The following is a 25,642-nucleotide window of genomic DNA, read 5'->3' as shown; positions in this document are numbered from 1 at the left end:
CAACATGAAAGTAAATACACACAATTTCATGAATAAACAATTGTGACCAGCTCAATTGCAAATATACAGAGCTTTAACAATATGGTCGAGGTTAAGCTGCTCAGGACGGCATATAGTTACCGGAATAAGGCGTTTGTTTACGTTAATTCCCTGCCCGTCTGTCTACTGGCCTTGTTATCTAGTCTGTTCCAGCGCGACTCACTGGTTAGAGTTAAAACATCATTTTTTCATCTGTTACTAGTAAATGAAGTAATTAAAGAGGATAGTCTAGGGATATCGGTGAGAAATTTGTCGCCAAGTGTTGTGGCGCAGTTTTTCGACTCACTCACTTCCAATGAGCGTCTGTACCTACTCTCTGTGTTTCTCACACTCGTAGTACTCTTGGCGTTGGTGTTATCAATCTGGATTCTCCCCCTGAGGCTATTGATTTTCTACAGCAAATGTGGACACAGAGAAGGAACCCTGGGTTTTTACACCTTTATCCTCGATAAAGCTACGCACGTTTTTGTTCATCAGGTTCAGGACAAAACAAAGGCTGTAAATGAGCCAAAGAGAACGGTTGAGGATGCTCTATTGGCTATTGAACGTTCTAGGCTCTCAATTTATTATATGCATGATCACAAGAAGTTTTTGTTGGATAAAACAACTCATCGCTTCAAACCAGTTGAACACATTGATCGAATAGATGTATCAAGCTTGTCAGATTGGACTGGATTGTCAACCAAGGAAGTTCTGTCACCCCCAAAAAGTGGACTAGAATCTAACTTGTCAATCTGCTCCGACTTGTATGGTCCAAATGATTATGAAATTCCAAAATGCAATTTCTGGAAAATGCTTATGGACGCATTTTTGGCACCATTTTTCCAATTCCAACTTATAACAACACTTTTGTGGATTCTAGATGATTATCTCTATTATTCCCTAATTTCAATCGCATCAATGGTTATTATTGAAGTGCAAATGGTCTACAAGAGGATTATGGAATATGATAGGATAAATGCAATGAGATTACCACCGTCAAGACTCCATGTTTACAGGGACTCCAAGTGGGTTACTGTACTAAGCACTGATGTTTTCCCAGGGGACATCATCCTTATCTATGGAGAATCTGGATCTACACCAACCTTAGCTCCTGCAGATAGCCTCATTCTCTCTGGTGAAGTTGTTGTAGATGAGTCAATTCTTACTGGTGAATCGATACCACAGTTTAAGAGTGCAGCTGATCCCAGTAACAAGGCTCTTGACTTGAGAAACAGTACTATCTTTGCAGGCACATCCATAGTGTTGTCACGTCCAGGAAGTGCAGACTGGAATGGAATTAAGGCAGGAAAAGCTGGGTGTATATGTCTAGTCCTTAGAACCGGATTTGAAAGTTACCAAGGACGTTTGGTTCATGCAATTACCCACTCTGGGGAACGTGTGACTGCATCTACCGCTGAGGGGTGGTGTTTTCTCGGAATTCTTTTAATGTTTGCAATATCCGCATGCATTGTGGTATTCAAAAGGGCACAAAGCAGTTCCATGAAGAAGCTCTTGCTCGTATCTTCCAGAATCTTAGTTTCTGTTATACCCCCGGAATTTCCAGTAACTCTTTCAATGGCTGTAACTATTGCCATTGTACAACTCAGAAGGAAAGGTCTCTACTGCACTGAGCCATTTAGGCTGCCGTTTGCGGGTATTCTTGACGTTTGTGCGTTTGACAAAACGGGAACCCTTTCTGAGGACTCCATGAGCGTAGTTGGTGTATTTTCCGATCCAGAAACTTTGAACAACAAGGATACCTTAACGAAAAAGCTTCCAATTTCATCTGCAATGGTTATTGGAGGATGTCATTCACTGAATAAAGTAGGAAATTCCATTGTTGGAGACCCTATGGAGAAGGCTTCTTTTGAGTTCTTTGGATTTAATCTCTTGCCTGATGGTTCTTCGGTGGAATCTTTGCCATCAATGGTTTACGATAAATCTGGGGAATCTTCACTACGTATCAAGATTATCAGAAGGTGGCAATTTACTTCTGAACTGGGAAGAATGGCTGTTATAGCCAATATTTCTGGAAAGTCGACCCTTTGGTCAAGAGATTCTGACTTTTTTTCAAATCTTGAGGACCTTTCAAGCCTTTCATTCCAAGAAAGTTTTGATGGAGAGTCAGTGCTACTCTGCAAGGGATCGCCAGACCATATCCGCAAATTACTTCGAGACGTTCCTCCATACTATGATCATGTTTGTCAGCAACTCACGATAAAGGGATTGAGAGTGCTTACTTTGGCATATAAAAGACTTTATGACATTCCAAACGAAACTCTACTTGCTATAGATAGGACTCTTATTGAAAAGGATTTGGAGTTTTCAGGATTCTTGGCTCTTGAGGCCCCTATAAAATCATCTTGCTTACCATGCATGAGACGCCTAAATGGACACAAACTCATTATGATTACCGGCGATAACGTTTTGACCGCATGCCACGTTGCGGGTGTTACTGAAATTGCGGATCGCTCTGAAAGTTTTGTAAAGACCAGAAAGTACGCCCCAATTTCAAAACCAAAGGTCTCTGGAACAAGTACACCAAATAAATGTCCATTTCCTGTAACGGGTGAAAGTCCAGAAAAGTGCCCATTCCAATCAAAGGGCATGGTTGAATCGCCTTCTAGATGCCCAATCTCGAAATTTTCACAAGAGAGTGGCTATAAACCTGCTATTGAAAGATGTCCTCTCTATAGGAAGAAACCATCTGGAGCTTCTCCAAAGTTGTCTGATACTGCAGGATGTCCATTTCCCATAAAGAGCAAGGGCTTGGAATCAAAATGTCCCATTTCAAAAGGTGACTCTAAAGACCCTGAATCTTACAAGGAGTTTTTTGACAAGTGTCCGATTTCTAAACCGACAGCTACAGGAATGGAAGTTTGTCCCCTCTATCAACAATACGTTGGCAAAGATTCTAAATGCCCAGTTTCACATTCATCGGACAAGCTTCCTATAGGTGGCAAGTGTCCACTCTCTGCAAGAAGTGTGGATACACAACCCCTATCGGAAATTAAATGTCCAATTACCAAAACAAAGCAGGCATTTAAACGTCTTTTCGGGGCGGTTTCAATGGCATTAAAACCAAGAAATATGGAAAACTTGATAAAGTATGGCAAAAATGGTGAGGCTCCTGATTTTGGTGATTTCGCCATATTGACATTTGTCAACGGTTCCTTTGTATGGAAGAAGCGCAACGGTGAAAATGTATTTTCGATATCTAACAACTCTGATATTCTATTTGAGATGTCATACTTACTCAAGGTGTACAGATTGTGCCTTACTGGACCTACTCTTGATTCGCTCCTCAAGGCATCTTCACAGGATGCTTCCACGGAGGATTCTGGGTTGAAGATTAGTCAACAGGATGTCTCAAAGATCATTCTAAACTGCACAGTTTTTGCAAGAATGTCCCCTCAGCAAAAGGAGTTCATCATTCAAACGTTTAAAAATGCTGGAAAGATCATTGCAATGTGTGGAGATGGTACAAATGATATTGCAGCCCTGAAGGTGGCTCATGTTGGTTTGTCTCTCTTGAATAACCCACTGAAGAAAAATAAGCGTGTTGAACCACCTACTTCTGTACTGAAGGCTTCGCCTGCAAAGCCACAATCTGTGACGCAGAGAAAATTGAATTTCCCAACGGGTGTTAAGAAATCTACGAATTCACCTGCTCATAGATTGACGACCCCAGATTATAGAAACGTGGTATTGAAGGATAGATATAAAAGCCTTGCCAGTGAATTGGATGATGAGATGCCACAATTGAAACTAGGAGAAGCCAGTATAGCGTCCCCGTTCACATATCATAAGGGAGATGTTTATTGTGTCCCAACATTGGTAAAAAGCGGAAGATGCGCACTATCAAATGTTGTTATGTTGTACAAGCTCATGGGAATTAATTCTCTAATGAGTGCAATGGGAATGTCTATTTTAGCACTAGATGGTGTCAATTTTAGTGATGCGCAAACAACTCTCTATTCTCTACTCTATACTTATCTTGTAATTGCTCTATCAAAGTCAAAGCCATCAGATGAAACTACAACAAAAAAACCGGCAAAATCCATCTTCAGTCCTTCTCATTTTATGAGTTTGAGCTTTCAACTAGTGATACATGGAACTGTGCTTCTCTACACCTGGAATTTGGGAAAGGGTTTCAGAAGTCCAGATTATGTCGGGGATTTAGATGCTAAGTTCGAACCAAACATTGTAAACACACTTGTTTTCTACATTTGCTTTGCAGTGAATCTTTCAAGCTTCATTTCAAACTATATAGACTACCCCTATATGGAACCTTTGGAAAATAATGCCTTTGTCTACAAACCAATATTAGGATCATTTTTAATACTTGCAATCTTTTTAACGGACATACTACCACCAATCTCTGACTTTTTCTCGTTGGTACCTATTCCAAATCACCTACTTAGGGCCAAAGTTATCGCGTTGATCACCCTTGATGTCTCCGCGTCTTATATTATCTCGAAATTTTTCAATAATCTCTCTTAATTTGGTGCATGTACAATGTATTTTGTTACATATTAATGTTTTACGTGGCTAAAGTGCTAGGTTCTGGCTCGCTGGTTCGTACTTTTGTTTCGGATGTCAGAACATCACTCTGTTCTTTTTTGGGTGTGGCAGTGGTTTCTTGAGGTTGTTCGTTTTTAATTCAATTCATCTCCTTGATCTTATTATTAAATTCTGCACCTTCTATACTCTTCCATTCAGTACCATTCTTTTCAAAATAGAGAAAGCTTAGGTCAAAAGTGGTAGCTAGTGTTAGGATTGCTACGGAGGTGTTTCCCCTTGATTTAAGCTCACAGGATACACATCTCTCTCTTTGAGCATCAGGAGTCTTCCAGATTAAAGTTTCTCCATCTTTAACCTCATTTATAAATTTATTTGGGAGTGGAGTGTGTTTCTTGACATTTATTCCAGATACTGTGGAAGTACTAGTGTTATAAACCTCATTATCCTCCTTGGTAATGTCCATGACGCTTGTAGTAACACTTGTTTTGGTGTCCTCAGAAGGTATATAGGAGTTACAGGTGTTTATAAGTGTGTTACGGTTAGTGACACATTTCCACTGATTATTACTATATTCAAAATTTTTGATATCTGTACTGTTACCCTTCTTTACATAAAGAGTACAAAACCATCCTCCTATAGTATAAAAGCGAGCACGAGTACATTCTTCATTGCCGTTAGCCTTCCAAATATCCCCTATATAGGATACACTTGTAGTCTTGAACTTTGGGAATGCAACAGTGACTAACATTCCACTGGAATAATACTCATAAAGGTCGGCTACATCATCTGACAACATCATGAATTCTAGTCTCATTTTTGTGTCTACAGGTTTTAAAAGGGCATTTAGTTTTTTAGAGAATTCCGGATGTTCTAGTGATTCCCATTTCTCATTTACCTTCTCAAAGCAGTGTGGAATGTTACCCAGAGGGAACACATTAATACGACACAAATGGACATTATCCTTGGAATATATCAAGACTTTGAGATATTTCCCTTCGTCTCCTGTGGTCCATATTGTAGCATCTCCATCCTTGACATTTGTTGTAGTGACATTCTCCCTCAGGGTGTAACTCTTGCAGGTAATCCCTTCATCAGTGTATTCAACGAAGAGGACTTGTTCTTTGATAACATCTTTTCCGATATCCAGAAAATCAAGTGTTACCGTATTAACCTCTGTAGTTTCAGCTGGTTTTGATGTAGAAGTGGTATCTCTATCATCATTTGATCCAGAGAAACAACCCCAAAGTCCATTACACAACCTAGTAAAACAACAAACGTACAACAATAATGCGATATTCATATTCTTATGGAATAGGGAGGAGTTGAATGCAAAACTCTTCTTCCTTGTTAAGTCTGGGGGACTAGAATCTGGAAGAATAAATGAATAAATCAATTGCAAGACATGAGATGTATTAAAACTTATTCTATTATGAAAGGTTTGATTTTTTGCTATTAATGACACCTAGTTATATTCCAGTAGCTCTTCCATAAGAGGAGTTCATAAAGATTTTCTCGGAGAATACCCCGCTTTTATATAACTCACTTTTCTAAATTTAACAAGAACTAGGGCTTATAAAGACTATAGTATTAATTTTTACTTAAAAATTGTAATTTATATCTCCCGTGGACCCAGAAGGATGAAGAAAAAATTACCAACGTGGTTACGCATCCTGGAATTATTTTACATTTTTACCAGAAGATAGCTTATAGAGAGAACCCTCTTCTTAATTTATATTATTCCTCTGGATTTTTGTGCATGAAAATGGAGAACAAGCGTTTCATGCACGACATAATGACGATGAATGACAAATTTTGAAATTTAAAACATTCTACCTTGTGGCAGATTTTAGTGAGTTAAATGTCTACACAGTAGACTTCGTACCATTCATTCTTGAAAAGTATTTTACATAACTAATGGTATTAAAGATCCGGAATAAACTACATTTTTTGAAGTTTAGCAGTAAAATTTGTAGCTGTTATACTATTCCACTTTCCATCAGAATGTTCAAAACTTTGGAAAGTAAACTGATAACTTCCAATCTTTATGTGTAGTCTTAGAAGTTTTGAATTATCCTTGGAATGTAGTTCGCAGAGAAAGCAAATGGTATCATTTTCAGCGCTCCATAGGCTAATCGATCCATTCGCAACCTTTTCTATAACACAACCAGAGTTTGCAGCATAATAATTCACTGTAACATCACCACGTTTGCTCTCTATAGTCTTGTAGTGATTTTTGTCATTTGGAACGGTTGATAAATCCAGAGTTAGTCTAGTGGATCTGTCATTCGTTTTTTTTTCAAGTTGTTGATGTCCTTGATATAATCAGTTGTTTGCTACCAATCTGCTTTCTTCTTCCAAAAACAATTACCACTGGCCGCTTTATATTTAAAAAAATGTCTGAACTGTTTTATTTTCCGTTTCAGAATTGGCAAGTGCCATTTTTGGAACTCCACTTTCCAAAAACGCTATACAGTATGAGCATGTAGCGCCAGATGCACCCACCCATACTTTTCGCCATTCATTATGATATTGACAGTTTTACCTGGATTTATAATTAGTACTCTGGAAGGAACTCCATCAATGTATGCGTCTACGGATTTACAGATTGAAGCATTTTGATTTTAAAGATCTAGGGAACCTGTGCCAGAAGATTGGTCTATTTGCGATCCTTTTTTCCGGCATCAGGGGCAGCTTTCATACTTTCATAAGCGGCTTCAAAATCTTTTTTGGTCATTTTGCTCCACTGGTTACCATCTTTTTTATAAGCTTCTACCTTCTCGTTCTTCCTCTTAGCATTCGTATCTACATATCGTATGGCAAGAAGAGTGTTGTATCCTTGTTTTTACAGGACTGCGATTACTGTACAATTTTTGTCACCTCCTCCGTTCCATATCTGGATTCCATTATCTAATACTAAAGTTATCTTGACACTATCCTTAACATTAAACTTTTTACCATCTACACCATTATCTTTCTCATTATTAACCTCAGCTACATTAGGACCTGGATCCTTGGCAATATCGATTGAGTTAACATTAGATCCCTCGCTAAGATTGATTGAGAGAACATTAGGTTTCCCGGCACACCAACAGACTCTGCCCAATTTCAGGAAATACATAACCAATACCAAACTTAAAAACCTCATGCTACCGCCATAGGATGTGGAGTCTGCTGTAAAGGAAGATGTTAACTTATCTGGGGTGTGTAGAAGCTCTTCTTACACATGCACACCTTCTTCTCCATGCTCGAGTTTCCCGTACTCTCTACCATGAATACTAAAAAACGAAGCAAATGGCTGTGGTATATCTTCTCGATACCCATTCAGTCCCCAGTAATCCATTGGTATGGGGAAGGAAGAGGTGGAGATCGATGAATGACAAACGGTAAAATCGCGGTTTAAAGCTTAAATAGGGATAATGCATAGAAGCATAGTAGAGCAGTGCTTGTATGCTGCCGAATCCTGAGGAGCTACACCAACTCACGTTTTGAGAACATCCTATAGGCCTTGCAACATCTACGGATCACTACTACAATAAACATTACTACTCAAAAGAGCGCTTTGTTCCCCGTAGAATCTGTTAATATGTCACTAATACTGTGTAATTATGGCAGATTAGCTTTATATATCCACTGGTTTATCCTCTATGGAATGCTTACGCAAGACATCTATATATCCCTTTGAGATTCCCATAGAGGATAATTATATCTGTCTAACCCACGGATCTCTAGTATTCTTATAGAGCAAGTAGGCGAATCCAGTAAGAGAGCCAGATGCTGTAAGAACACCTGTAGTTACATAGGAAAAGGTTTTTATAACAGAAGTAGAGTCTTGAGAATTCCTAGCATCAGGAGAGGTTAATAGAGTAGCAGTAGCAACTTGAGAACTGGGAATAGGAGGAGCAAGTTTAGGTTTGCATCTACTATCAAGACAGTCGAGTACTCCACGGATTTTGCCATAGGAACCTGGGCCATGTTTAGATAACTCATGTTCAGCAGTCCAATGATCAGGAGTTTTTCCGTTACTATTCTTATACCAATGATGAGTAGTATTAAAACCATCAAGTTTATTCGTAACCATGCTATAGTAAATGAGTAAAGGTGTTCTATTTACTTCTTCACACATATAGACAATAACCCTAGTAGCATCCTTAATAGGCAATGATAGACTATTAAGTCTTACTTCATTATTACCATTTTTAAATCCAGATATGTTAAATGTGTTGAGGTTTATTCCATAATGAGCCTTAGGATTTGGGACATGAAGATAAGCCGTGTAATTCCGAAGTTGACAAAAATCTTGTACCTTCTCAACTTTGACTTTCTTCTCCTTATGAGTACTTGGAGAATCTCCAGGTTTGTGACAATATGGTCCCTCTGTCCTGCTAACATCTATTTGAACTACGTCGTTAATCTCACAATTGAGTAGGTCTAACTCATCCCTAGTAGGTTCTTTTACAGGTGTCTTAATATCCTTATATTCACTCCATGTACCACTCTTATCGCTCCTATAGTATTGAGTAGTTCCAGAATCCATGTAGATTCCTATCAGGAGAGCGTTATCTAATTCATACCTCCAGTAATAAGCTGCAACTAAACCTACTTTCCCAGACATACTAGGTCCCGTAAGAGGAATTCCACTAATAGGATTGCCTCCATCACCTAGTACTTTTGCAAGTGTGAATGATTGTCCATTAGGGGTATGGGTGAACTTGAGGAAGTCAGATCCTTCACCAGGATAGGGATATCTTGTGACAGTAATGGTAATCTTGTCATTTCCATCATAAGTCTTAGTAGGAGGGTTTCCACTAGGTGACTTTTCTTTAAGCTGAATTGTTACCCCTGAATCTGGTTGCGTTGTTACTACGACACTTACACCCATCCTCCATTATTATAGTATACCTAAGGTATACCTGGAGTCCGTCATTACGGCTATTCTACATTATTCCGTAAACCACCCTCATATATTCATCCGTAGAAACCCATTCATGTCTTTTCCTAACCTCATTAGAGGAACAGGAGTCTACACACTAATCCCTTATCCAAAGACAATAGTCGCAATGCATTCGTGAGTCTATTTTTAAGCCTAAGAGATTCATTAGTACAGTTTTAATGGTTATCTTTGTAAAAATTCGAGATTGTTTGAGTAGTGGTGTGTGCAATCTACAGAACACTAAAGACAAAGGATTCATACCTAAATAATGTGCATGCGGCACAAACTTACCTTTTTGTAGATAATTTTGCTCTAAAACACTTTCTCTTGTATCAAGCCACATCCCTCTGACCCAAAGTGGACAGGAAATGTGCAGCTGGAGCATGGTGGAGTGAAATCCGGTGACAGATAGTATACAGTGTGAAATTTTAAGGCCTCTAGCTTTGTGATAGTAGTGCATTAAAGGCGTTTGTGTTAATGTGGCTAATAAATCCCTTGGCACGTCGTTCGAGTGCCATTTTGGTTGATTCTGCTGCATTGTTTGCTTCTGGGTAGTCCATATATTTTCTCCTTGTATATTTGCGTTTTTTGATAGCTTGTCCAGATTCTTCCCTCTTTTTCCTTTCCTTTTGTCGTCTCATGACCTTTTGCATGATGTCCTTTGTGATTTCATCCCAAAGCTTGGTTTTTGACTCCTTTTCACTCTCTGGGAGAATCATTTCGGCAAACACCTGGATATCCTCTTCGTCGTCTGAACTAAGCTCGGAATCTTCGCATGATTCGGTTTCATTAAACTTGCACAATCCTCCAATGGAGGGTTGGTTGACTTTAAAATTTTCAAGTATCGATTGGGCAATGTTATTGATTTGCGCCGCAGTTGGTTGATCATTGCACAAGACATCTGTTGGTATATTTACATTGATTGGTCCCAATATTGGGGAGTTTTCAGAGAGACAAGGGTCACTTTGTCTATCAAAGTCCGAGTAGGTTGAATCCGTTTCAGCGTAATCCTTTCCACGCAAATCGTATTCTGCGGTATCAGTCGTGGAGACATCACTACGTCCATCCAGAGATTTCGCATACTTTCTTTCCTTGGCCGCATATTTTGATATTAGACATGGTGGAAGTTTGATGTTTGGCAGCGTATCCAAATCGACCTTTTCAAATTCTGAGCACTTGAGATGTGCAGCGCACGTATCTTTAAATTCCGATAGTCTCTTCATAATTGTGGGATGAGAAATACGAACCACAGCAGCAACGTCTTCGGCTGGCAACGATATTCCGTGGAACCTTGCTGCCACAACCAGTGCAGCTCCACAGAGTCCTGTAGGCCTTCTTCCAGTGCACAACCAATCCCTATTCATGGCTTGTATGATGCGTACACCCGTTGAAATGACTTTTTGTATATTATCCTTAAGATAGAGTTTCGAGGCAAAGCGCTCAAAGAAGATAGATGGGTCCACATTGGGGACTGAAATGTGCAACATACGCACGAGTTTCATGAAAATTTGTCCGATTGTCTTTACTGGCGTTTGTAAAATGTCCGAGAAGTCGATTAATAGGTGTGGAGTTTTCTCACGTCTACATACTGTATAAAGACAGCACGATGCAACGTGTAGATTGTTCCTGCCCATTGTAAAATTTCTCTGTACGGCCAATTTATAGATGGCCTGTGCCTTATTAATGTGCTCCGGTGACAAATTAAGGCGTAATGCGATACGTTCGATATTATCACAGCCACGTTTGAGTACATGATCACGGCTTGGCAGAGATCCTGAAGACAGGGTTCCAGGCCTTATCCCAGATACTGGTATAAATTGACCAACCAAAGTGCTGCTTCCAAGTCTGTTTTCGGAATACTGGAGGTCCTCGAGGACTGTGTTCTCCTGTAGGACGGCGCCACAGTCCTGGCACACCAGTTCTCCCAGGTGCTTTACACTCTCAAGATCCTGGGATCCACAATAAGTACAAGATTTTAGCACCATGATGGTATATGAGAAAAAATTAGGAGATTGGATCCAAAGGGTCCACTTGTGGGGGCGGCCGCTATTCCAGCAGTAGGTAAAGTATGTCGCTACCAAAGATGCAATCCTCCGAATCTTCGCCGTCGATAATTTCGATTTCTGCACACATTGAGTTTTTTATATGAAACAAACCTTTTGCCGATTTTGTCTCCAGGGAGCTTGATAGTTGCAGCAACTTTTTGGCGAGGGATCCAGAGTTCTGTAAAATTCAGATTAATGTATGGAGCAACGAACCTGTAGAGTCTCCTCGAGGGCACGTTTCAAGAGTGTGCGGGACTCTGTAGAATTTTGCGTGATCACACTGCGCAGAAACACCAGACAATCTTGCTCCTGCAAAAAGGGAGTAAGCAACCGTATGGATTCCACGACTTGTTGAAACTGCAGCAACTTTTGAACGTCGATACCGTCCTCTGTTAGAGTTTCAGTCATTTGAGGGAAGCACTTGACCAGGGCCTCGTAGAGCGAACACATTGTATTTACAAATTCCTTAATGTAATTGTTGCCACCGCTCTTAGTGTTGGACCAAAAGATTTGGTACGAGCTCGCTATTCCACTGTTACTTCCAAGATTCATTGGATCAAAAGTTCTCTGGATAGTCAGTTGTGATATGAGAAAGACAAGAAGTTCCGATATGAAGCCAATTGCAAGCTTTATAGTCTTTTGATCGAGCTTTGGTACGAGCTTCGAATATATTCTCATTATTCTTAGCGATTCAACAATAGTTCTGCAGTGTGGCCAGCAGACAGCACATGATAGACAGGAGAGCATCGAGTGCACAAAATCGCTTCTATTTAAAATATTTTCACTAGATACATCGAACATTTCAATTTCCAAATTATCTGACTGGAAGTTTCCACTAGAATCATTACTTCCAATGGAGTCTAAATGTACAAAAACACTGCTTGCTATGGAATCATTGCCCGTTAGCAGATCAATGTTTCTCGTTAAAGCCTTGTTCTTTTTAGGCTGCAAAATCGACACGGTTAAAGATAACAATTGAAGCCCAGCTTCTATACAGGCGTATACGCGAAGGTAGTATAGATGAAGTATCCTAGATTCTGACCCCTCTGAAGCTGCATCAGATTTTATGACAAGATTCCTCAGTCTATTTAAGGCCTTCCATTCACCATTTATGCGTTCAGATATCAAGTTCAAAAGTTGAGGAATCATATTTCTTATGGAAAGCCCCGCGGGAATTAAAGCAAAACGGATAATTTGGGAAATGTGTGACAATGTACTCCATTTTAATGGTTCTATAAGAGTCCTTTCAATCATATCATCAACTTGACGCCCTTGAGATGAGCACAAGTGCGAAAGGACTTCACCACATAGCCTCAAGGCAGCTTGCCTTATTATATATGTATATCTCCTGCAAGATCTCACAGACTCAGCATCTGTATCCTTGGGTATATGAAAGACTGACTCCACAATTGTCCCCAAGTTGCTGTCTGTAGCGATGGCTTCATTGAATCCTTGTAAAGACAACCATTCATCCTCACCCGGGCTCAATACAGCTTTCCTCCATTCATCCCTTGCGAAAAAACTCGGACTCCACATTCCAATAAGAGAAGTCAAAATCTTTAGTACAGCTGGAAGAAGCTGTGGAAAGCTATCTTGTAGCGGGTGTCTAAACTTTCCACTTGATCCATCCAGGGTTTTAACTGGAATAAATGATCTCTTTATAATGGAATACGCCATTGTTATCACCCTATGCAGTGATTTGCGTTTATCCGAACTAGAAACTTCGTTAAAAACATTTCCAAATAGATATTGGAAAATTTTAAGAGATTCAGCTTCTGGAGAAATATCCGTCACAAACTTGGAAACAGTATAAATCTCTTCCAAATAGGGGGATATAACATCCAGCGATAATCTCCGTTGCGTTTCAAAGTTGCGAAAGCAAGATATTAGGGATACTAGAGATTCGAGCAACAAATCCTTGGCTGAATCCGAAGTTACAACCAACAAACATTCGCGAATCCTAGAAACAATTGGCTCTACATATGGAGGCATTATATTACAACAATTTTTGCATAGAGAAACTAGTGTCTGAAGGGCACATTTGTGAGTCATTGTAACATTTGATGATGACATGTCTTGAAGTATGAGTGAAACAACAAATTCTAAAACATTTTTTATGGGTTCTGCATTATAAAGGAGTAAAATAGATGATGTTGATATCATGTCTAATCTCCTAATTTCAAGCAAAGAGCCATGTGCATTGGGTAGCCTCATGCCTAATGCTTGCAGTGTAAAACCAAGTGCATTATTTATCCAAAACTCATTTGGCAATATCATATCCTTTGAAAGAATTTCCACTGGTATTCCTGACGCATAATTGCTGACTTGCATCCAGTCTGGATTCTTAGCATCTGCATTTCCTGTGGCATCAATGGTCGCACTACGCAACCTAAATATCGCCGATTCAAAAAGGAACAGTATACCATCATACAGTACATATTGTTCGCATAACCAGTGTAATTGCTTTTCATGCGATTGATAAATTGTACAGATACCCCCGTTACAAGATTCAATGCTTGAAAACCGAGAACTAATTGAAATAAACACCTCTGAAATTGTCTTTATGACTACAGACATAAACCCAGAACTTATTACAGATACTAGAGATGTGGTTTGTAAAATACTCGATCTGAGGGCTGCAAAGCGTGCTTCAAAATTTTTCATTTGACCAATACAGAGTTCATCGTCAATAATATAATACCTAAAAAGCAAATCAATCCAACTGCCACTATTAACAATGGTTCCATTTGTAATATTTGCGATAATACCATCTAGACATGTAAAGGGTTTTGTTTCCAGAAATTTCTCTTGAAGTGGTACGTTTCCCAACTTGAGACTCTTGACAAATAGACACAATAATAACTTCTTATAATCTAACCATGTTAGCTTTAGATCCTCTCTTCTTTTAAACTTTGCCGAGGTAACCCTGCGGAGAATGAGGGAGCACGCGTGGACTGCTGTTGTAGACACTTCCATTGAGGGATGCATTATCAAACGAGTCATGAGAAAGTCAAAAAGTTTACCCATTGACTCACAAGAAACCTTTTCCAGCAAATATAAAATATTCTTATCAAATAAAGCTTTTAAAGCTTGTGCGATTTGGAGTTGTTGTAGAGTGGTATCAAAATCACAATCTATGGACATACATTCACCAATCCTAACCAAATTTTGTATAAATCGATCCAATTTTGGTACATAGAGCTTTTCATCACTAATATCAAATTCTTGGGGCATTACTACGTTTTTCAATTTTTTGTGTGCAATATCTACGCAAATATTGCTGATAGTCTGCATAATATCAGAGTGATTTGCTCCGCCTATATTGTTCACTAGGAACTCATCCACATCAAATTCAATGAAAATAAATCCATCCAAAATACATGAAATGTTGTGAAAGATTGTGATTATCATGGACATAAGGTTATCGTTTGTTGACACTATCCCTAGGATTATTATGCGATGAATTGTTACAAAAATATCACAAATATGGCTCTTTAACATGTTTGAAATTTGTATCCTACGTTTGTGTAGTATTGTAAGATCCATACAATCTTTTATTTCTACGGAGATTTCGCTTACAATTCCTCCAAATATCAAAATCTCATTGAGTACTTGTTTATTATTCTTTGATTCAGCACCATATTTTACAAAAAGGCTATTGATTGAGTTTATACAGAGTAGAATAAACTCTCTCCACTCGGATGGCCATTCTCTAACGGCTATGGTGGATACATACTGAGCCGCCTTTTGATTTACGAGTGACGTGTATTCACTAACTACTGTAGGCTCCAGCTGATTGTTTGAGAATAAGCGTTCCACATCCATTTTACATCTAAGTTTGAAGTTGTCTGGTATGAGATGCCAGTTATTTTCCACAAACTTGACGAGTAGTGTATAACCATAGAATCGCAAGATGTTTACACATTCTGTATACTTTTCCTTTGTTGCCGAAACGCCAGAATTTGTTATAAACTGTACAATCAGCTCGTTTGTAGTTGTATCTGATAAGCTGACTAGTGAATGAAGCAGTTCATAGGACAAACTCAGTTTTTGAGACAACTCGTGTTCCTTACAGCCTTCCTCAGTCTCCACGAGTCCGTGTAACATTTGGGTGGCATTAAGGTTCCCATCCTGCGCAGCAAATACTGCGTTTAATATATCTGCTGTTATCATTTCGTTCAATCAAAGCACCTCCATACCAGTACCGAGTTTCGGACTTAAAGCTGCGATATGATGGTTAGTCATATCAAATAAAATAAAACTTGATTTAAATCGACATTATAAACTACGTTGAAATGAATAAAAACATCCAATGAGGTTCTCCATCGCGTTGTGGAGCGTAGAGTCCGTCAGTCTCCATTTACTCGTGCCTGCAGTCATGCGGATTTAAATTCGCAGCTTAGACACTTTTCTCTTTCTGTTCTACTCTTTAATCGTTTGTGTTGATAGGGAACGACCGCAGTCATTTAAAGCTCTGGGATACACATTGACTATCAAGGGTTTTTTGGTGTCTGTTCAAGTTCATCTTATAGATGCTAAAGGGCTCTAAGTTTCTGCTTGCATCAGTGATTATAGCTCCTAGTATGGGAGTAGCCGTGATTTGGCAAAAGAAGTACAACAAGAAGAGGAGATACGCCGCTGTATTGCGAGATATCTCCAGCATACAAGAAAAGAAAAGAGCTAAAAATGACTAAAAGTGTACAATGAATGAGTCACAAAACTTTGAAAATGCATACAATGCATCCAGACAACCCATAACTGGCTTTAGTGTTCACCGTATGCACGGTGTAGAGCAATACAAAAAGCAGGATCACTTTTTATATCTTAAGCAGTTTGAAAAGGACGGGAAAAATGTTAGTGCAACTGGAAATCCTCATTTTAGAATGAATGCGCAAAAATACTCCAATATGATGAAATTGGAAAGAGTCTCACAAATGGTGCCAAAAGCTGACACTTCAAAGATTTGGTTAAAATCTAGGCGTTACCTATCCATCTCTATCCTCTGCTCGTCGATATCATTCGCAATCGCATGTACAATAGGCGCATATTTTTAACTCTGTAAACCCGCTATTAATTTTAGGTCTTCTTTACTATTTGATATATTATGACCCGAAAACGCAGGGATGACATTTCCGAATTTTTTTGCATCGCCAATGATCTCTTTAATGTGTTTTGCGAGCTTATCATCTTGTGCCACATTTACTGGGACAAGGTCAGATGGAAGTTTCTTTATAGTTTTATGCGTAGTTTCATCAATGACTATATCAATAAGTGCACCTATAAATTGTCTAGCATGTTGTAATATGTCTTTTACTCCGGCAAAGTCGATTGCTCCATTGGAATTTTCAGAAGCTAAACCACTTTCTGTTCCAGAAGCTAAACCACTTTCTGTTCCAGAAGCTTGCTTTGCAATCCTTACTACATCTATAGATTCTGTTTCGGTAGATTTAGGAGTCAGTATTTCTGAGAGATCCAGTGAATTAAATGAAGAAAATGAAACATTCTCTATCATATCTAGACATTTTAGTAGACCTAAAATTGAATATAGTCTCATCCATACAAAATGACGTATGGAATTGATGGTTGTATCAACTCCAAACGAGGACAAATCTGATTTAATCGCAGATGCTACATGTACATGTTCTTTTTTTACAATGCTAGCAGCTTCATGATTTATAAAATATAGTCCTGTAGAGGCCGAGTGTAATACCTTTAGTTCCTTTGCGTTCACTAGACTAATAGCTCTGTTAGAGTCTGATATAGAGGCCTTTTTCGATTTTTCTGGGTCAACAATCCAGTCTACAACATTGGAATTTAAAAATATGCAAAACAATGCGGCAACTTTGCTAGAAACCAAAACACTAGAGCCGTTAAACACAGCGAACTTGCTTGAATGACTACCGCTGCATATATTGTAGAAGTGAGATAAATCAAAGTATTCAATTGGCCTCTTCTTGGGTATGCAAAATATAGGAAGACTCCCCCAAATGCAAAATCTGGTAAAAAATTCCATAGCCCTCAAAATATCCTTTTTAGCCGACATGTGATTATCAAGGTCCGTATACAAGAGATTAATTAGTGGTTGTCCGGTCGAATTTATGTAATTTCCTACGATTTTAATAATATCCTTGAGGATCTGCATTGTTACAATATCACTATTGCTTAAAGCTGAGTTCATTAATTTCACAGAAGAAAGTTTGAATTGTATAAACAAATTGCTTGCCCTATGTACACCAGCAATTGTCACGCTATCAGAAATACAAGCTGTTAAACTGCATTGTAACGGTATAATTTCATCATTTACATCTACTATACAGGCCTTTTTGGTTTTAATTTCCAGAAAATCTTCAACACTAGAAACATCTAGTCCGAATAATGGAAGTAATGGATTAAAGATACTAGTTACCATATGCGAGGCAAGCTTTGGAAGATCTCCAAACGTTTTTTGGCACAAGACGAATTCAGAATTCTTAAATGTCTCTTCAGCAAACTTTGAGAGTTTTATAGTGGATAAGCCACCGATACTTATGCCATGGAAAACAAGTTTTAAGTCATTTCCAAAGGTTTTCATTAAGTACTTTACTAAAAATTGACCATGATTTAGTATGGTCTTTACATTTACACTACCAATAGAATCTCCAACAGATCCATAATTGTATAGGAAAACGTTTCTACCAAGTTCACAATGAAAGTGTATATCAGATGGAGAAAATACATATAGCTCATAGGAGGCAGCATTTGGATTTGAAAAAATGACCATAGGATCAGAAGCTGCCTTCCCATCAAAGTATCCAACAATTTTTTCATAAATATTGCTACCGTACAACATACTTATTAACTGTACGTTATTCTTGTGATACGGAGAATAGTTTAATATAGGTTTCCTGCTCATATCCTCTCTGGAGACCAGCTTTGAATTTGGTACAATAAGGGCATCAATTAGATCATTAGTGTAAATAAACCTTGGAACTTTAATGCATTCGTGTTTCCCCTTAAATTCAAATATTGAAAGAGCCTTTAGAAATTTTGTATTTGCAAATGGAAAATTTGCATCCCTAAACAACTGCAGTAGAAAACTTCTAGAATGTTCCTTTAAACCATCACGTTTAATGATAGTCATCATATTGTAGAGACTGTTGCACAAAACTATAATATCATCAATCTCTCTTAATACCTCTGTCTTTGCCAAAGAGTCGTTGATCATACCGTCGGTTATGTACTTTGAATTTTCCCTGTGCAAGGCAGACAGGAGACTAACTGTCCCCGCCTTTACGGGTGTTTTTGTGTGAAAATCATTAAATCTCACATCTTGCGATATTTCCTTTACGACATACCATTGAACATCATCAAAAATTTGAATATCAACGATTGGACAATGACCTAGATTGGTCAAAGGCAATCGTGCTTTGGTCAGTAAATTTAGATGAAGTTTCAATGTCTTGTAAAACTCCACAAGGCGCTTTGGTAGAACCACCTTGTACACGTTTATTGAAATATAGAGAGCGGCGTAGAGAGTGTATACTTCGTTGAATAAATTCCTCAACTCTCTAAGATTCCAACGGCTATAGTCATCATATTCGACATTGAGCTCAAAGCTTAGCCTCTTGAATATCTCGCAGTATTTGTTGCAGAGGATTTCATTGTAGTTTCCCTTGATATTGTTGCGTATGAAGAATACGGAGATCGGCAATAGCTGTAATTTCACAAATTTTGCAAGCAAAAACGAGAAAAGTAGCAAAAAACTTAAAATGGTGAACAATAGTCTGGACCTGTTATACACAAACCTTAGAATATACCAGATTTGTGCGATTACTATGCCATATTTGGCATATGTAAGCGTTTGACCAACTTGCATGTTATACCATAATTATATATGAAGATACAAGTATATACGGATAATGTACATGAAGAAATTTGGGAGATTGTGGACTGAGCCAGTGGACGCAATGGGGGATTCTACCAAGTCACCGCAAAGGCAGTTCCAGATGGAATTTACGTCCATACATCCCTATGAAATCTGTGTATGATATAATGTATGATGGAACGAGGATAAAATAAGAATGTGTTGATATATTCACCAAGATGGAGAAGATCCATAATCCGCTGTCTAAAGTACGTTTAACTCCATCTACAACGCTATAATCTCCTGCAGAGGAAAGAAATAACCACAAGCATACCAGAGATATGTAAAATACTGGAACAAGCTCTCCAAAATCCGCAAAGTGTGCCAGAATATGTGAAAAAATTTCAATCCAAGACCTTTGAGGTATTTTGCCACCAGAGTAAATCTGAATATTTAACAATAGATCTATCTACACCCTGAGGAAGCGGGAGAATGGATAAAAAGGCAGGAATCAGCCGAATTATTGACTGTAAGTTGGAACACTTTGTTACACATTTTCCAGGAATCGTCCCTTTCGGCGTTTAAAATCTCGGCAATGCTACTAGTCGACCGTTATCTGGAGTTAAACTCACTAATTCTGAGGTTTGTAGCCAATGAACGTCCTTACAATACGTAGAGGAATATGTCAGCTATTCGTAGTTGGCGGTCGATTAGGAAAATGCGCCATGAGCATAGTATCCGAGGCTGCCAATGAAGGAAATAAGACTGAAGTGGTTTCAATAATATTGGAAATTGTAACGCCTCTGCTAGATTTACTGGAAACATCCTCAGCAGTATGTTTGCTTTTTAACTTATCTTTTGCCACAGGAACTAAAGTACAATATACTCACTTCATTATCGCAACTACCAAACATCCCTGAAGTTTCAGGTTATATATTTCATTCCTAATACAAATATTTCTAGTTGGTCTGCAGCCAATTATTTACAATGTCATTTCTGACATAAAAAATGATCCCTGGAAATCAGAATATCTTGATCTGTTCAAAATAATCTCCTTGGATGAAGATAATGTAGAGGATATATCACACTATGGAGTAGCAAAGCATTTGATGAGTGAACTTGACAGGTTTCAGGAGACAAACGGCCTAATAGCATCGAACAAGGAGACAAACGATCGTTTATGCCAACTACTTGATATTATATCTCTATGCTTATCCGGATGTGAAATAGAGTTCATTTCTACCTTTTCTAGCAGCTTACTTGTTCCGAATATAAAGAATTTAATCGGGGATCGACAGGGAACATGCAGACTTACATTACAACAGTCTCTGCTAGCAGGCAGCTTTATCGATCTTGCAACTGCAATTTGTAAAAAATCTTCACTGGTACGTCATTTTGCATAATTACATGTTCCATACAGTCACTCGATGAATTGTGTTTTGGTTTTCACCTGTTTGATTTGTTGGTTGTCCCTGTTAAGGAGGTATCAGCAAACCCACTGGTGCTATCTGCTTCACTTGAAGGATTGGCTTACATTCTCATGAGTCCTGTGACTTCGAACACATATGTTTCTATATTCATTGAAGAGGTGGATTCTACATCACTTTTAAGCTACTTTGAGGATTCAACTAGGGAAACTTTGCTAAGAGAATGGGCGTCTAATACTATCAACGATTTGTTTTACGCTGTGAATAAGTTTATCGTCACTTTGTTTGAGATTTCGCATAAAAATACTTCAATGCTGGAATATGTTGAAAAGATGCTTGAAAAGGGATTGAACACTAGTGTACTTTCTGCGTTTAATTATACATCTGGTGAGCCAAAAATAAGAAGAGAACTAATAAAGATGATATCACTTTTCCCTGAAAACTGGATTGATTCTACAGCTATAGGTACAATCCTTGATTTATTGTCTAAATTCTCAGTTTCTGATTTTATCGTGGAAGAACTAGAGGCCATGGTTGCGGTGTTGCAAAGACGCTTGGAATTAGTGCCATTTGAAATCCTTGTTGAGAAAATTTGTAATCTGTTAGTTGTGACATTAAAAAGTACGAGCTCTAGTCACTTTGAACTCCTTCAGTATCGTTGTGTAGATTTGCTTTTGGATGTTTCAGATACAGAAACAGGCCGTTCACTTTTGAGAACTGAGGTGGTATCTTCTATTCTTCGTAAGTCTTTAAAGTATGAACAAGATTTTTCCCACTTTACACGCAAGGTTTGTTATTTTATATCAAGTATATTAATGAGTAGGATTTAAAAGTGGAACTGTGTTGGGTTGGATCAAGTTCACAATTTTTGTATTCATGCATGTTTGATATGTACCATCTAAAGCACGATAGACGTCAGTTTTTCCGTGTTATTAGGGCTTTGGAACGTTGTCTTAACGGTGCTGATTGTTTTAATAACGAAAAAACGCTATTTTTGGATGACATGTGCGATAGAGAACTTGATGATTTCTACGAAGTTGACGGTTCCAGCGAAGTTGTCTTACGCTATAACGATTCCAGGGTTGAACCTATGAGTAGTTTGGAAGGGTTTAGAAAAATTAATAGGGATCATCAACACCAAATGTTTATAACATTGGAACTGGTTGATAAGATACCTTCCTTTCTTAGTCCATCATTTTCACCATTTTTTGTCCGCTTTTACCAGGAAGAAAAAAATTGCAATGAAAATAGCGAATACTGGGCAGGAGTTCTAAAGGCTGAAAAGTTGGATTGTGAAAAGCTGAATATCGTCCCAAATTTTGATTTCAAATTAAACTACTCTAGTGTATTTGATGATGATCCATACGTAGTTGGTACACAAATTGAAACTTCCTTGTCAACTACTATTACAAAATCAACGTACAAATTGGCTTCTTTTGCAATTTCCAAAAATATAACATCCACAGCAATAAAAGGCTTTGAACGTTCCTACTTTCAGATATTGCCCAAGTCTTTGCTTAACGAAATTTGTATGAATGAGTGTACAAAACAAATCAATCCTGCATACGCTGCTTCATCCTATCTTAGGATACTTTATGGTCTTTTATATGATAACACATCTCCTCTTGTAAGGAAAGTAGTAAAGGAAAGATTCAGAGACCCCGAATTTGTAAGGACTTTAATAAAGCTCTCAACATGTGCATCGATAATGGATGTAAATATTGGAGGAAAACTCATCAAGCTTTGTACGCGTGCACTCGCATTTGAGAGGAATATATATGCTGAGTCCCTAGATATGATTATCGTTTATGATATCATTTCTGCATTCAGCTTTAAAGTGTGTAGCGTAATTAGGGAGACAATTTGTAGCGTACACATCAATTGGATGAGTAAGGAAATGAAACATGTACAATATTTGGTCTTGCAGTTATTTAAGTTTTATTCTCTGTTATATCATCAGGTTCCAATGATCAAGTTTTCAAACGTTTTAGAAATCCAGGAACACTTTGCTGAGCTTTGCTTGAACAGGTTTATTCCGGAATCTGTCTTGACCCTGGTTTTAACTGTTTTATCGCAAATAATTACATTTGAAAGGAGTAGCCATCATGGCACCTATGTTGCACATTTGTTTGACACTAGTATAGTGGAATTAATAAGAGATTGTTGTCTTAAAATTGCTGTTGGTGCTGGATCTTCATGCCCAAACACAAATTCTTACTTTGTAATTAACGCAATCTGCAAGGTACGCCAAAAATTCAACGTCACAATTGCATGTAGCAACGTCGGTACGATCAACTATCCCTAAGGCACAGTCTAGTTGACTCTTTACTAAAGCAAATGCAGCTTATCGCTCTCGGAAAAATATTCCAAGCTTTTGCCTCGAGCACTAAAATCGAACGTGTAATATATTTTGACAAAGTTTGGATTATTTCTGGTGGTTTGTTGTATTAACATAATTTCCTTGTAGCTATAGATGGTTTTGATGAATGTTTTATCGCAATTACAACAAGAAGGATATACTTTCTTTCTCTGGACAAAAATGAGTTTGTTATCCTCTTGAGATTTTCTCTTTCCAAAGTATCCTTTTATACTATTGACCAGGGAATGTTGTATTTTATACAAGAGGTACAGGTGCATCTTCTATTACAAATTCTTTAGGGCGGAAAGGAGGTGTTGTTTTCTGCATCATATTCCTCATACGACGATATACGCCATATAGCCAATGAAGGTGACCATTCACTAGTAATCGAAGGAGCTAATAAATTGCTTATAAACAAGGACCTCTTTGTATCATTGTGTAGAAACGAGAAAAGTCCGTCTATTGTTGTTAGAGCTAGCGATTCTATTCATCTTTTTTCCCTGAATGCAAAAGTATTGATCCATATTCTACGTCATGGTAACCTTGCTTATGTCTTCACATTTCATATTCAGGGGAACAAAATTATGAAAAGATAGTTTTAAAATCATTTATACAACCAAAAGTTGGGGAGCATGCAAACGCCGCTCTTAATGTACAATATCTTACAGAGGTTATGCAAGAGCCAATTGACAACATTTCAGAGGTACTGTGTCCACATGTAATTATATAAACTTGTAGATTGTATTTAACAAGGATACGAGTATAACATTAAAATTTACTAGTGAGGATAAAGACTCTACAGTGTGTGTGCTAGAGTTTATCAATGACAGTTCAAGGGAACGTTTTAAAAAGAACCTTGCGCAAGCAATCGCAAATCAACCATGGCAACGCACATGGGAAGTTGAAGATGAATACTAGTAGAAAAAACCAAGATACCTACAACAATAAAATACTGTATAAAGTGCACATGACGTCAGTCCACATAACCATAGGGTTCTCCTCTTTGAACCCTTTAGCCTGCTGTTCGCCAAAATCTCAACCTCTTTTTTCGCTTCTAGACTATTAATTTGGGCTTCATTTGAGTTTTTTTCCAAGAGTTGGAAGCCCTCATCCTGAATTGTAACAATGGTGGCAAGGTCCTTAAATATATCCTTGGCCTGCTCAATTTGTTCCTTGATGTTGCGAATTCCTTCGCTTCTAACAGCCACCAATGACTCTGGCAATGTTTTCTTTTTGTCTCCAATGGTAAACAAGGGTACTAGTTCTTCTTCAAACTCCAAATCCAATTTTGCGTCATTTATGAAATTTGTGTCCACAAATTGGCCAGGGTTTGTGTCAACTGTTGATGCATCATCAATATAAAATGACTCCGTTTGAAGTGAGACGGATTTTTGCTTCACAAGTTCGGACAGATTTTGGATTTTCGAAGTTTCACGTTTAAATTGAGCAGATAGCCGATCAAAACTGTTGTCATTGTATTGCAATGTGGGTGATTGTTGTATTTGAAGCTCCCATTCAGACAAATATCCATCGGTAACGCTGACTAGGGCATGAACATTTTCAAGTTTCCCGTTTATGGTTTCCAGCAACTTTCTGGATGCAAATTTGTTGGAAAGGTCACCAACCTAGGATAAATATTAATTATTAGCGGTGTATAAGAAACGAACGTTGTGTTCTATGTACAGAATGTCGGCTTTGATATGTTTGATGTTGTTTGAGATGAGTTTTTCATATTTTATATTGGCACCAACCTCTGAATAGGAAAACATGAGCAATTTAATGCGATAAACATACCGTAATAAGGAGGTTTCAGTTTACCGAACGCCATTTTGCGATGTGTTGATTTAAAACGTCATTCTAGAGCCCCTTTGGGTGCGAGTATTTAATAATTGAAATTTACCTAGTGGTACAAATACCATTAAATATCGAGCAGATTGCTACTAAAGTGGTATACGACAAATGACCGGGGAGATGGTGGACCCTATAACCACAGGGGCAGAGTATCGCTGGAAGAGCAAACTTTGATCTCCACAGACGTCACAAAACTGACAAAGGCACGTATTTACCAATTAACAATACGGGCAAGTGACCACTCTATTTATACAACGTAACTGATTACACATTTCCACGACTCGATACACATTTGGCATACATTACAAAATAAAGGCCTTGTGACTTTGTTACACCAAATAGCTTTCTAACAAGAATCGCCTTGTGCCGTTAGAATTTCAAATTTTGTCTAGTTGGTAGAATCTCGAATCTGAGGTCCATTTACCCATTCAGCTGGCGCTTTTTTATATTTAAATAAATTTAAACTGCGAAGAAGATTGTAGTGTCCTTGGAATTTTCTTCTCGTTTCTTCCCTTAGCCACACACATGTGGGACTAGAACCAGTTTCCATGGAATGAAACAGCCGAGGTATGCCAAAGGATGAAAACGGTAAAGAAGTAAGGGGTGTAGTGTTGGTACACCCAGCAAACAGGAAGGTTTACC

At 38.2% G+C, this 25,642-nt stretch overlaps 11 protein-coding genes across 11 annotated transcripts, besides 1 other annotated feature; 4 read left to right on the top strand and 7 right to left on the bottom strand.

Annotated features, from left to right (window-relative positions):
- Positions 1 to 81: 81 nt before the first annotated feature.
- Positions 82 to 4,538, top strand: BEWA_014370 (p-type ATPase family member protein; the record flags this gene model as incomplete). The annotated part of the gene is made up of 1 exon (XM_004832273.1): positions 82 to 4,538. The coding sequence occupies one exon, from the start codon at positions 82 to 84 to the stop codon at positions 4,522 to 4,524; it is 4,443 nt and encodes a 1,480-aa protein (XP_004832330.1). The 3' UTR covers positions 4,525 to 4,538.
- Positions 4,539 to 4,684: 146 nt separating this feature from the next.
- Positions 4,685 to 5,845, bottom strand: BEWA_014360 (signal peptide containing protein; the record flags this gene model as incomplete). Its single annotated transcript, XM_004832272.1, has 1 exon — positions 4,685 to 5,845. One exon carries the CDS (start codon positions 5,843 to 5,845, stop codon positions 4,685 to 4,687), a length of 1,161 nt encoding a protein of 386 aa, XP_004832329.1.
- Positions 5,846 to 6,389: 544 nt separating this feature from the next.
- Positions 6,390 to 6,932, top strand: BEWA_014350 (hypothetical protein). Its single transcript, XM_004832271.1, has one exon. It carries the CDS (start codon positions 6,460 to 6,462, stop codon positions 6,595 to 6,597), a length of 138 nt encoding a protein of 45 aa, XP_004832328.1. The 5' UTR covers positions 6,390 to 6,459; the 3' UTR covers positions 6,598 to 6,932.
- Positions 6,933 to 7,000: 68 nt separating this feature from the next.
- On the bottom strand, positions 7,001 to 7,822 carry BEWA_014340 (signal peptide containing protein). The gene has a single exon (XM_004832270.1). The coding sequence runs from the start codon at positions 7,688 to 7,690 to the stop codon at positions 7,388 to 7,390; it is 303 nt and encodes a 100-aa protein (XP_004832327.1). The 5' UTR covers positions 7,691 to 7,822; the 3' UTR covers positions 7,001 to 7,387.
- A 423-nt stretch (positions 7,823 to 8,245) lies between these two features.
- Positions 8,246 to 9,424, bottom strand: BEWA_014330 (hypothetical protein; the record flags this gene model as incomplete). The annotated part of the gene is made up of 1 exon (XM_004832269.1): positions 8,246 to 9,424. The coding sequence occupies one exon, from the start codon at positions 9,422 to 9,424 to the stop codon at positions 8,246 to 8,248; it is 1,179 nt and encodes a 392-aa protein (XP_004832326.1).
- A 488-nt stretch (positions 9,425 to 9,912) lies between these two features.
- Positions 9,913 to 11,473, bottom strand: BEWA_014320 (transcription factor IIIb subunit, putative; the record flags this gene model as incomplete). The annotated part of the gene is made up of 1 exon (XM_004832268.1): positions 9,913 to 11,473. The coding sequence occupies exon 1, from the start codon at positions 11,458 to 11,460 to the stop codon at positions 9,913 to 9,915; it is 1,548 nt and encodes a 515-aa protein (XP_004832325.1). The 5' UTR covers positions 11,461 to 11,473.
- Positions 11,474 to 11,521: 48 nt separating this feature from the next.
- BEWA_014310 (conserved hypothetical protein) lies at positions 11,522 to 15,693 on the bottom strand (the record flags this gene model as incomplete). Its single annotated transcript, XM_004832267.1, has 3 exons — positions 11,522 to 11,598; positions 11,632 to 11,698; positions 11,734 to 15,693. The coding sequence occupies 3 exons, from the start codon at positions 15,691 to 15,693 to the stop codon at positions 11,522 to 11,524; spliced, it is 4,104 nt and encodes a 1,367-aa protein (XP_004832324.1).
- Positions 15,694 to 15,871: 178 nt separating this feature from the next.
- Positions 15,872 to 16,574, top strand: BEWA_014300 (conserved hypothetical protein; the record flags this gene model as incomplete). Its single annotated transcript, XM_004832266.1, has 1 exon — positions 15,872 to 16,574. The coding sequence occupies exon 1, from the start codon at positions 16,224 to 16,226 to the stop codon at positions 16,572 to 16,574; it is 351 nt and encodes a 116-aa protein (XP_004832323.1). The 5' UTR covers positions 15,872 to 16,223.
- BEWA_014290 (conserved hypothetical protein) lies at positions 16,571 to 19,375 on the bottom strand (the record flags this gene model as incomplete). The annotated part of the gene is made up of 1 exon (XM_004832265.1): positions 16,571 to 19,375. The coding sequence occupies one exon, from the start codon at positions 19,373 to 19,375 to the stop codon at positions 16,571 to 16,573; it is 2,805 nt and encodes a 934-aa protein (XP_004832322.1).
- A 227-nt stretch (positions 19,376 to 19,602) lies between these two features.
- BEWA_014280 (conserved hypothetical protein) lies at positions 19,603 to 23,879 on the top strand (the record flags this gene model as incomplete). Its single annotated transcript, XM_004832264.1, has 13 exons — positions 19,603 to 19,632; positions 19,673 to 19,786; positions 19,827 to 19,892; positions 19,926 to 20,005; positions 20,040 to 20,196; positions 20,231 to 20,291; positions 20,327 to 20,748; positions 20,784 to 21,578; positions 21,614 to 23,032; positions 23,068 to 23,227; positions 23,258 to 23,415; positions 23,449 to 23,686; positions 23,722 to 23,879. The coding sequence occupies 13 exons, from the start codon at positions 19,603 to 19,605 to the stop codon at positions 23,877 to 23,879; spliced, it is 3,858 nt and encodes a 1,285-aa protein (XP_004832321.1).
- Positions 23,880 to 23,939: 60 nt separating this feature from the next.
- BEWA_014270 (conserved hypothetical protein) lies at positions 23,940 to 25,091 on the bottom strand. The gene is made up of 3 exons (XM_004832263.1): positions 24,944 to 25,091; positions 24,817 to 24,902; positions 23,940 to 24,774 (listed from the first exon to the last, which is right to left on the bottom strand). Exons 1-3 carry the CDS (start codon positions 24,975 to 24,977, stop codon positions 24,064 to 24,066), a joined length of 831 nt encoding a protein of 276 aa, XP_004832320.1. The 5' UTR covers positions 24,978 to 25,091; the 3' UTR covers positions 23,940 to 24,063.
- A 348-nt stretch (positions 25,092 to 25,439) lies between these two features.
- Positions 25,440 to 25,464: a sequence feature (AT_rich).
- Between the last annotated feature and the right edge of the window lie 178 nt (positions 25,465 to 25,642).

The sequence above is a fragment of the Theileria equi genome, assembly GCF_000342415.1.
Source record: "Theileria equi strain WA chromosome 4 map unlocalized gcontig_1105316255033, whole genome shotgun sequence".
Classification (NCBI taxonomy): Eukaryota; Apicomplexa; class Aconoidasida; order Piroplasmida; family Theileriidae; genus Theileria; species Theileria equi.
The sequence above is the reverse complement of the archived record's forward strand: the minus strand, read 5'-3'. Positions and strand labels throughout refer to the sequence as shown.